Below are 12,017 nucleotides of genomic sequence, written 5' to 3'. Positions count from 1 at the left end.
ACTATCTGTTCTTGCCAACAGCACTGAACTATAAAAAAAGATTTAAATATTTTTATTGTTATTTCTGTATACATGAAGATTGTAAATATTCAATTACTAATTCAATTAAATGGAATTCGTTTAAATGTCTGACTGTTAACTCTTATTTCTGAGCATTTGAATCTTGGTGGTAAAAAGTTGTGAATACACAATACCGGTAATCACAATGTGTAATTACTATTCCCTTTGTCATTTACAAAAGCTAAGGCCAAGACAGATCTGCATAATCAAGTATTTCTATAGATGAAGTGATTTAAATTAATACATTGATATTTCATGTATCGAGACTTCTAAAATGCTCTGTGAATTCTCTCTGTGTTTTGCCAGTTCTCTGCAGTGAAGAAACACATAGACCGGATGAATGAAGGCCAGTAGAGTCAGGACAGTCAAGATGATGTTCACCTACAGAAATACAATATCATTTACTGATTACAATAAAAGTTAATGATTATGATATAATGAGAGTAAAGAATTAATACTATTTTAATATTTAGGCGAATGCTGGAAACTGTTATGAGGATCTTTTGTATGGATTTCAAATTTGATGTGAAGAACTCACTTTTTATAGGCTTTTATTTAAAGTCGGCATGAAATCAAAATTGACCCTATTTACTTTGTTAGCGGATATTACTAGTCTTGTGGTGAACAATTAATCCGTGCAAGTTAATACACAGAGAAAAATAGTTTGACAGCGTACCAAGTCATAATTATTAAATAAAAGGTTGAAATTCTGAGGTAAAAGTCATAATTATGACATAAAATGTGGAAATTGAGATAAAAGTTATAATTCTGACTTAAAATTAAATATTTTGTCATAATTATGAATGTATGTCATAATTTTTTACTTTTTATGTTATAATTATGATTCACCGAAGGATTTTTTTCTTGCAGAAATCGGCTTCCATAAACATCAACATCTAGTGGTCTCAAAAAAGTATTTCAAACCTTAAATGGACACTTACAATGTATCAATATATTATAACAAAATATTAAAAATGATTCTAAACCTTTTCTCAGAACTAAGTTCACATCAACAGACATGTTCCACTAACATTTGTGAACCAGAAAGCGTGACAATACTTTTTGTACACAACAGTATCTCAGTATATTGTTTTGTCATTTAAAACCTTTTTTTTTTGTGTGAAATGTTTAGCTTGTGATATATATTTATTTAAAGGGGTGGTATAATGCCCTTTTTACAAGATCTAAAATAAATCTCTGATGTCCCCAGAGTGTGTATGTGAAGTTTTAACTCAAGAAACCCCACAGATATGTTTATATAGCATGCTAAAGTTTTTAAACTTAAAACTTTTTGAGAGTCAGCAAAAACGCACCGTTTTTGTCTCTGTCCCTTTAAATGCAAATGAGCTACCTCTCCCAGCACAGGGGGCGGAGCTACAACAGCTTGGGTCCTTTTACCTCACACAAACATGCACTGAAAATTTCTAAACCTTTTAGACTTTTATGTTCAAACTGGAATCAGACAAAGATGGAGAGACTCAAGAAGCAGTGACAACAATGGTTAGTTGATGAATTTATAGCTTATGTGTAGTTCTCTTCTAGTCATTGATTAGCATATTCTGTCTTGATAATCTGACTATAAATCATGGGATTTATGTAAATTTTATGGGTTCGTGATGTCACTAACCCGGGAGGAATGTCGTGTAGTCCCTACCAGCCGTTTTTTGTAGTCCTTAAAAAGCAATTTCTTTAAAAGCAAATATCTCCCTTTGCTTGTTAACTTTAAGCGTCGTCACTTTGCAGATGTTGTTTATGCTCAAACAGCAACATTACACGCTAAAGTGAGAAGTGAAACATAATCAACCACCCCTTTAAACATAATGACACTTGGTTTTGTTGTGTACAAGAGTCTAGATACTTTTGGGGCCACTGTATGTATATGAGCTCTTTTCTAGCAGACATTGTGTAGTGGAGATGAGAGATTTACATAAAAGGGGTCTCCTCCAAGAACTTTGTTGAGGGCGAAGCAGGGATACTGCAGCAATGACACCACAGCTGATAGGGACATCACTAGCCCATACAGCTTTCCAAAATGGCGGGCCGGAAACCTGTAGGAATTTGGATTCACTGCACTCAGTCTGCCAGTCTAGCGACAATCGAGGTATTTATATCACATTTACTTACGCTATGCTGATGAATGCAGCATTCCCTCCATAGAGAAAAGAGCGGTTAAGGACCTGAAGGATGAATGTGGCGTACTGGAGAGGGAGGAACGGAATGCTTGCACTGATGGAGAACAAGAGGCACTGCAGAGAGGTGAGGAGGAGGGAGAGAACGGACGAGCGCAGGTCTGCTTCTCGTTCGGACACGCCTGCAAAAAGATGTGAGAAAGAAAAATGGATCTCGTGTAAACGTGTGTTGTTAGAAGTCAGATCTTCAGATTTCTCTGTCAGCTGACCTGGACCTAGGGGTTTTCTTTTGTGTCTGTCCATAAGCAGGCCATTCCAGGGAGCACAGAGAACTCCACAGAGCTGGGTGAAAGCAAACGCATTGGTGTACTCGCTCACTGAGAATGAAAAAGAGATCAAGAAATTACAGTCATAACCTACAAATTCTGCACCTATCACAGTAAGGCTTTTGAAAATGTTCCAACCAGGCGAGTTACTGTACCAATAGCATTCAGAATTGTAATTAAATTTGTAAATAACAAAATTAAATTAAATTCTTGAATTTGAACTGGTGTAGCAAAGAGGATGCAGAATTGTAATTCGATTTTGTAATTAAAAGTAATTGTAAATTAAATTCATTAAAACTGTTATAAGAATATTTTCTAATAATGCATTTTTTTTTGGTCAAAAATACCCATAAAAATGGTTATACACACAGCATATGGGATATTTCCAGAAATATAAGATTATATTAATAAGAGTTATTTTAAATTGTAACAATATTTCATAATACCGTATTACCGTATTTTTGAACACGTAATAGCCTTTGTGAGAATAAGAGACTTCTTTCAAAAACATTAAAATTTAAATTAATTAAAACTTTTAACGGGAAGTGTATGTACACTACACACATATTTCAAATTGATTAAATATTTAATATATTAAAATATAAAAGTTTATGGGGCATGGTGCAAAATCACTTAATTAGCCAAATGCTTAAATTCACCCCAAAGTCTGATGTGTGATTGTGTTGAATTCCTCCTCCTGTCACTCCAATTCAAATTCCAGTTCCAGAAAGTCCTACCATTAACAAAGATTTACAGAATTCACTGAAAAGCATCATCGTAGTGAGAAAACAATTTGTTTACCAATGACTGGGTCTTGGTTGGCCAGTCTGTTCAGCATTGGATTCAGAGTTCCGATGAAGAAATAATGCCGGAGCTGCATGACTGACAGCCATACGAGGTGCCACAGGAAGAACCAGGACAGAACACAGCTCCTAAAACTGTCTACAGAAAAAAAATAACTTTATTTAAGTCAGCAATCGCGTTCCTCTTATTTTCTACCAAAGTAAGATCAACGATGGCCAAGCAGCACCTTTCTCAGAGTTGTGTGTTTGCTGTAGTGAGTCGGTTTTCAGTGGCTCGTCATCTGCACCTCTTCCTCTGTCTGAACTCGGGTCCCGCTTTGCCTCGTACTGCTCAACGTTGTAGCTATTTGATTCAGCACAGCTCATCCTGCATATAAGGATTTGCATTTGAGTTACTATGGATTAAGAGTATATAAATTATGTACTATAAACTCTTAAAAATAAATGGGTAACACTTTACAATAAGGTTCATTAGTTAACTACTTTAGTTAACACGAACTAAGAATGAACAATACTTCTTCAGCATTTATTAATCTTTGTAAATATTAATTTTAACATTTACTAATACGTTATTAAAATCAAAGGTTGTATTTGTTAACATTAGTTAATGCACTGTGAACTAACATGAACAAACAATGAACAGCTGTTTTTTATTAAATAACATTAACAAAGATTAAAAACGGTCATTTTAAGTACAGAGCAAAAATGCCTCTTCTATGTCATCGCTGTGAAAACCTTCTTTTGGAACCTTTACTTCTATTTAGGAGTGTATTAAGTCTATTTTTATTATAGCTAAGTAAAATATTTTAAAAAATTGTTGTTGTTGTAAATAATATAAAAGTTTCAAATAAACCAGAATTTTGCTTATTACTTACAGTTTGGGGTCAGTAAGATTTTTATTATTGTGGAAGATTCTTATTCTCGCCAAAAACAGTAAAAACATGAATATTGTGAAATAGTATTACAATATGTAATTTCTATTTTAATATATTTTAAAATCGAATTTACTACTGTGTTGGCAAGGCTGAATTTTCTGCATCATTACTCCAGTCTTCAGTGTCACATGATCCTTCAGAAATCATTCTAATAAGCTGATTTGATGCTCAAGAAACATTTTTTTTATTATCAGAGCATATATTTAAAATAGAAATCTTCTGTAACAATGATAAAGTCACTTTTGATATTATGTACCTTTGCTAAAAAAAAACTGTTTAAAAAAACTAATTTTGTCAAAATTACTGACCCCAAACTTTCGAACGGTAATATAAACTCAGCTTATCGTTCCACTCACCCATATTTGTAGTCCTCCGGGATGGGATAGGGAATGTGTGATGTTGGCATAAGGAAGAGAGTCCGGAGGAGATGAATAAGATTACAGGTCGAGAGGAAGAGGAATGAAGAGCGAAGAGAGACCCCTTTCTCATAAAGCACCTTCAGAAATAGTTAAACAGGGTTTCATGGGTTGAAGTATGAACAGATGATAAAAATGTTGCGTATGCGTGTGTGTGTGTGTGTGTGTGTGTGTGTGTGTACTTCGTACCTTAATGATCAGAAAAATAACTGATGAAGAGTCGAAGGCCCCATTATAGACTGTAATAATGGTTGATCTATGAGTGACAAAAAGGTTCCCCACCTGTAATGAGGATCATTAATATAAGCAATTTAGCATATCCTTAATATATTGCATGTATGAACTATCATTCATGAACATACCTGCATATTTGTCATTAGAAATAAAATCCCCCCAACAGCTATGAAGGACAGAGCAGGAAAAAGCAAAAAAGAGAGAACTGTTTGAGGAAAAAGAGAGGAAATTAGTCATACCGAATAGGCCCATCACATGTGTGATTATTAGTTCACTTTTTTCAGTCAGTCTTTACCTTTATTGGAGAATGCCACAATAAAAGTGCCGGTGGTATAAAGAAATCTACAAAACAATGATTATATCATTAGCATTAGTATTAAAAAGGGTACACTTTATCATTTTCCCTATCACATACACTCATACATACACACATAAAAAAAGTGGTTCTTCAGGGGTTCTTTGCAGTGCTTATGGTGCTATATAGCACCACTGCCATTTTAAGAACCTGTTAAGCCCAGTTTGGTTCTTCAGTGGTTCTTCAGCAGTTCTTCAGCAGTTCTTCAGCAGTTCTTCATCGGTTCTTCAGCAGTTCTTTGGGGTGGTTAAGATGCTCTTATGGTTCTACATAGCACCATTTGACAAAGGTGAGGTGCTATATGGCACTTAAAGTGGTTCGATTACAAGCCAATGAACCACTTTTAGTGCTATTTAGCACCATTTTTGTGTTTTGTATTTTAGTAATCATCATATTAAAAAATCCATCCGAAAACATTCCCATGCTGGAAATGGCACTTAAAAACTTTTTAGAGCGCTCGATTTTCGTGATATCTTAAAATTTGGATCACAACTTGGTAAAGCAATTTTACAGTCCAAATTCTGCACAATATATATTTTGTATTAAAAAAAAAAGTTTTGTTCAGTATATTTGCTTTACAGTAAACTTAAAATTCTCTTACTTTTTTACTTTTTGAAGTGCTGTCACTTTTGCGATAATCTTCTGAGTTTAAAGAGACCAACCTTAGGCCTGTATTCCAAAGCATTCATGATGAACTAAAACCGGATCTATGCCAAAAAAAAAAAGGGGGTGACAGCTAACAGGTTAAATGCTCAAATATTATTGTGGTGATTTAGTTTTGAGAACAAGTGGCAACTAACATTACACAACAGCTTACAATTGCAAATATTTCTGGCAGTTCCAACCAATTTTACTTAGGGCCAGTTTTTTTAATGGCTGCGATGCACAAAGCTCTGTTTTTGGAGTCCAGTCAAACGCCCACGGTGAGTTCTACTATCTGCTTAAAGCACACCCCACTCACAACCAGATAAACTTCTTGCCTCCACTGCAGAGAGACACAGCACTTCTGTTCATTCTTGCCCGATCTCTGTTTTACATCCAACGAGGGACTAACTCACATAGCCAAAAGCCGCGTTGCCATCGTGCCAAAGTGGTCGTAGACAAATCCGTTGGGCAGAGTGAGAAAGTTGTTCATGAACGAGGCCACGGTGAAGACCAATGAGAAATTCTCATCTTGCAGACTGCAATCTAAAGCCAAAAACAGATAAGCAGGTAAACGGACCAAAATGAAAAAGCATAAAAGGAAGTGAACCATCTAATACATTAAAAGCCACCATTGTAAATGACCTCACCTGAGCCAAGTTGTCCACTAGCATCTGTCACATTGATGCATAGATCGCTGAAGTAGCCATCTGTCTTGAGGACAAACACAAGAGACGCCCAGCCAAACACGACTCCAGCGAAACACAAGCACTCCAGCAGTCCTGTAGCCAGAGTCAACTTGTACCTCATCCCCGTCCCAGATGATCCCTTGCATCCCAGCATCCTCTGCGTCCAGGAACACTTTTAGAACTATCCACTTGTAAAGCACTCTGTATATGCTTATGTGTTTAAATTAGCTGATCCATTTCTCTTGTTTGTGTGTTACAGCTTGCTCTTATTTGACCAGAAACACACCATGCAAGCCAATATATGGTGGTAGAGATAAAGCTTGCCACGTGTTTGAACTAAATTTAAGTTGTGCATGCTCTTCTCAAGGAAGGGAGCTACAGATCTGCTGTTGAAAACAACTTGACAACATTTAAGGTGCATGCATAAAGATTCACTACAGGGAGGGATTGATTACTATTAATATTTGTGCGATGCATTTATGCATGTTTGTTCTCAGCATCTTTGAATGCAATTCTCACCCTCTTTATGCATGTGTCTGAAGTTCATGTAAAACTGCAAAAAGAAAAGACAGACAAAGCAATGTTTTAAGTCAAATTTCACCTGTGCTATTCCATGTACACTCTAAAAAATGCAGGGTCAAATTTGGCCAAACCCAACGGTTGGGTTAAAAAAATGAATGTAAAAATGTAACCCAGTAGTTGGGTTTGTCCATATTTTTTAGTGTGTAATCAATGTAAAGAATTCTGCCAAAACACATATCTGTCATATTATCTACCAATACCACACGGCTCCCTAAAATACTTGATTCAAGTGTTTTTGTATAATGACCCCTAAACTGGATATTTACCTGTGCTATCACTTTTGTATTATTTGCATTGCAAATTACAATCTTTAACTAGCACCATCTTGGGGTCATGAGACAAAAATAGCTTGGAGGTCATTTAATTATATGGCGAATAAAATATTGATAGATCAATAAAGGCTCGGGAATTCCCAATCAAAACAATACTACGAAAAATTTGAATGGATGAAAAGTTTAGATTAACTTGAATTGCAGAATAATTCAATAATAATAATAATAATGAATTAAAAGTGTTAGGACAATTGTTTTGATGTCATTTTTACATTTTATGTTTTAAGATAGGCCTACAAGAAATACTATATGTAATTTTAAATTCGGAATGGAACAGTAGTTGTGATAGTCTTTTCTTCCATGTTGTGATGTATCTGAGTGAAACGGCTTCTCCAACAAACAAACAAAAAATATTTAGGGCGGCCGCAGGACTTGATTTTGTCTATTGTGAACTCATTGGGTTGCGGTTCGCTATTGCTGTGACCTCATGTGAGTGACAGGTTTTCCCACCCTCGCACTAGTAAACATCATAGTAGAGAAGTGATGTCATAGGCTGAATCCGAAATACCCTCAAATAGGGCATTATTTTAGGGGACAGAAATTTTATAGTGGTGTCTGAAACCATAGTGGTTGTTATTGAGTGCACTCACTCAATCCCACAATGCACTGCAAAAAACGAGTGTGCAGCCGATGTAAACTCAACGGCTGTTAGAATTTGCTCAATCGTTTTAATTCACCACTTCAAGCGAACTGTATTAGTGGACTAACGAAGGGAATAGTGATTGAGGGTTTAGGGGGGCGATTTCGGATTCAGCCATAGTAAAGTGTCAATTGTATGCACACTTCAGAATTACGCCGGAAGTAAGGTCATCCGGGTACTTTTCGCCTACTGTTTTTCGAATACTAAATTCGGACATACCACTCTGTTCGCGTAGCCTACTGTTTTTTATAGTAGGGAAGTATTTCCTTATTCACAGCAATGCCACCTTAACGGGAATGAAAGAAAGATTCTGGGGGATAGACATACTCTTCATTTGACAAGAAAAAATCAGAAGAAAAAAAACATGAGCTGTGAAAAATTATAAATGATCTAGGAGTTTTTTTACAGTGATGCTATGGAAAGTGAGCCCTCATAGCCTCGCTTTCATACCTGTCATGGCTCTGAATAAGGTCTTTAGGGAGGGTATACGTTAAAGATTACGCGGGTATTGCCTAGATGGACTTTTTATATATATATATATATAAAAAAAAATTTAAAGATGTGCTCGGATAAATAATTTAATAAATACTGCAATATTCCATTTAAAAAAAGAATTGTCGGTTTTGATTTCATGGCTTTAACTCAAATCAATGTCTCATGTCCACGTTAGGCTAGCTAGCCTATGACCCTGACGCAAGAGGTTTTATCACAATGATAATCACCGGCTGGCTCTACACTATCCCTTACATAATTGTGATTTAGAAGTTAAGACATGCTGCTGCAGTGTCTAGTTTTCTTGAAATGTGACATTAGGTTAAAACTGAAGTTGATCACTGATGGCACACATGCGCGCGCTCTATGTGGACAGTTGACTAATCCAGATTAACATGTCTGCGCGCTCTAATCTCTCTAACAAGAACAACAGTTTTCCTCGTCCACCGTTTTTACGGATAATGTAAAATAGGCTATATCCCAGATGCAGGCGATATCCGACATAATCATAAAAGAGCGTCAAATCAAATTAAACCCATCTCAAATTAAATGAATTCTGTTGACACCGTTTCAATTCCAGTTTTGAGCAATAATAGCCACAAAGTTTATGGGCATCAATCAAATAATCGAAATTGAATTTTAAATCGTTTCTCCATACAAAGTGAGTATGTTTGCGTAGACATCATCTAGTACTCACAACATTCTTCTGTCACATTGATGTGAAAGACGGAATTGCTGAAGCGCTGCAAATAGCCGTTTCGAGCTGAACAGCAGTTCTAAACCTGTGCACGTCTACGCGCGTTCATGAGCCTGGCAATTACTCAAAGGTAAAGGTAGCTAATCACAAGTGAACACGAATATGTTTAGCACAAACTAATATTACAGATTTATCAGCAACAGTCAACACCAGTTATTATTTTAAATAATTACATACCTAAATACTAAATGCATGACTATATAAAAAAGGCCTTTACTTACAGTATGTTGTAGCCTACCCTTTTTCAATGCAAAGTGCCACCTCTTTATTGTGCATATGTGTGAGGTAAAGCAGAGCATGAAAGCAACAAGAATATGACCAGAAAAGGTTAAATGATGGACTTGCAGTTCCTAACCTACATCAACCCTGCCTAGTTGAATAGATAATTAAATCTTGTGGCCATCTGGCTCCCTCTTGTGGATTGACATTACGCCTTTGTGTGTTTGAACCCTGGTTTGAACGTGCTTGGCTGGCAGGTGCTAAAAGACTCTAGTAAAAATACATTTGTTATTTGTGTATAAGGTGAAACTCTGAATAAAATGCATGTGTGCCTGTGTGCAAAAGAAAAACTGGATACTAAAATAAAAATGTTTTCTGAAAAATATCCTATAGTTGCACAGACACATGACACACTAAACGAAAAGGAAAAGTTCCTTATATGGGCAGTCTAATAATTGATACTGAAAAGATACTGATAAAACATAGGCTACTGTAATACTGAAATTGAAAAAAAAATTCAGCACTATAGAATCCTCCAATAAGAATATGCACTGTTAAGGCTAAGCATGCTGAACAGTCATATATTGATCAAAATCTGGAAGATGACAAATATTTTTAACCTATGAGCTAATGATAATTATAAACATGTAACTGTCAGTAAATATATATATTAATTCATTTAGAATATAGCCAATGCCTTGATTAAATAATTTTTTATCTTACATCGTGGTAAAATTGTTAGGCGTTCTCAATGTAATTTACCTCTAATCTGAGTTTGGTACGAAAATATCTTTGCTTTGTAACATTTTCCCATCAGATCATCCATGTAAATGACATGGCACTACTGCAGAATCATCTGATGGACACTAGATGGAGCCAAGATAGCTCTCTAATCAATCAACATCACGAGTCATTTGTGGTGCACCATGCAGAGTTTGATCAAGTATAAACAATGCACTGCCACATTTGGATGAAATAAACATTCTTCGACTGATCCTAACCTCTCTGCATCATCTTGTCAGCTCAATGAAAAACTGGTAATCAGCTCTTTCTTGGTTTTGCCACCTATATAGTCTGTCAGCCTTTGTTTCTGTCAGGTTGTGATGTAAATGTAAACCTGTCTTACTTCAGCAGCTGGACCAGAGGTGAGGCATATATAAAGCTTCCCTTTATATTTTTGATCTGAGTCTCCCAGAGTCTAGCTTCTCATTGGTGACCATCTATGATGATGTTGTATCTCAGGGACTTTTCAAGAAAGGCTGCATTATGTGTGAAATGCACCACATCTTGAATTTATACAGCAGAACTGGTTCCATAAGTTGAAGATTCTCCACTCGATGTTAAAATAATCTGCTTGAGCTCCAAACCAAGGCCTTTTTGCTTATTTGTTTTTTGTCAGTCCTTGAAACGGTCATGGATTCCACTCTGACCTTAATTGTGGCATTCTGAGAGAACATCAGGAAATATTCTATAGATAAAAAAAAAAAAAAAGCAGACATATAAACAATTGACCCGAATGGGGATTCACACGTTTGGGGGTGGGGAATATTTCATGCTCACAATGCTGCATTTATTTAATCAAAAAAATACAGTACACAAAAAGTACTGTTTTTCAGGATTCTTTAATGATTAGAAAGTTCAAAAGAACAGCATTTATTTGAAATAGAAATCTTTTGTTACAATATAAATGTCGTTGTCACTTTTTTAAATCAATTTAATGCATCCTTGCTAAAAATAAGTATTCAGTTCTTTCAAAATAAAATAAAAATCACTCAAAGAAATCATTCTCTGACCCCAAAATTTTGAACGGTAATATATTTAATGGCCTCAGACTACGTAGGGGCCTAAAACTGGAGTATAAATAATGCAGTGCATCAGTGTGTATTTGTAGAAGTGTGTCATAATAAAGATGAGATATTTGTTTATTTGTTTTAGGGGGGGTTGGGGTTACATACCTATATGCCTTACAATGCATAATAGATTAATCCTTTCCAAAAGCACAATCCAAAATTACCACACAAAAAAAGCAATTACGCAGCTTTGCATCATATTCATTATTATTAAATATTTGATAAAGCCTGAGAAATGGAATATTAGCTGTTGCAGTGATATTAAACCTAATTTGATTTGCAATTAAATTGCTCCCATATATATTGGGCTAGTTTGGACAACCGTGGAATTCTCTATGTTGTAGCTGCTGAACGTTTTTGTGTGTCCTAAGGGCGTTACCTATGAACATATAAGGAGCTATTGGACGACTCTGACTCAACTGAATGCTTTAATTAATACACAAACTCCCGTATACTGACTGGTTGTGTCGAGGTCAGTTCTCAACATCTGAACTGAGTTTTAATCAGCTGAGCTTGATTTCCTGGGTGGGGAACTCCTGTTCCTGTAATCTCTCAC

General features: G+C 35.7%; 1 protein-coding gene across 2 annotated transcripts; it reads right to left on the bottom strand.

The window, feature by feature from the left end:
- Window positions 1-297: 297 nt before the first annotated feature.
- On the bottom strand, window positions 298-9,441 carry slc43a3a (solute carrier family 43 member 3a; the record flags this gene model as incomplete). Of its 2 annotated transcripts, XM_079616613.1 has the most annotated exons (14): window positions 9,333-9,424; window positions 7,109-7,142; window positions 6,551-6,746; window positions 6,317-6,446; window positions 5,199-5,245; window positions 5,032-5,108; window positions 4,859-4,951; window positions 4,610-4,749; window positions 3,546-3,685; window positions 3,317-3,457; window positions 2,459-2,566; window positions 2,185-2,371; window positions 1,988-2,108; window positions 298-441 (listed from the first exon to the last, which is right to left on the bottom strand). In XM_079616613.1, the coding sequence occupies exons 3-14, from the start codon at window positions 6,741-6,743 to the stop codon at window positions 298-300; spliced, it is 1,521 nt and encodes a 506-aa protein (XP_079472739.1). In that variant the 5' UTR covers window positions 6,744-6,746; window positions 7,109-7,142; window positions 9,333-9,424. The 2 variants fall into 2 exon arrangements, with proteins under 2 accessions (XP_079472739.1, XP_079472740.1); XM_079616614.1 differs by lacking the exon at window positions 1,988-2,108 and having other exon boundaries at window positions 313-441; window positions 9,333-9,441.
- Between the last annotated feature and the right edge of the window lie 2,576 nt (window positions 9,442-12,017).

This window comes from Phoxinus phoxinus (genome assembly GCF_949152265.1).
Source record: "Phoxinus phoxinus genome assembly, chromosome: 6".
Taxonomy (NCBI): domain Eukaryota; kingdom Metazoa; phylum Chordata; class Actinopteri; order Cypriniformes; family Leuciscidae; genus Phoxinus; species Phoxinus phoxinus.
Note: the sequence above shows the minus strand (reverse complement) of the source record. Positions and strands in the feature narration are given on the sequence as shown.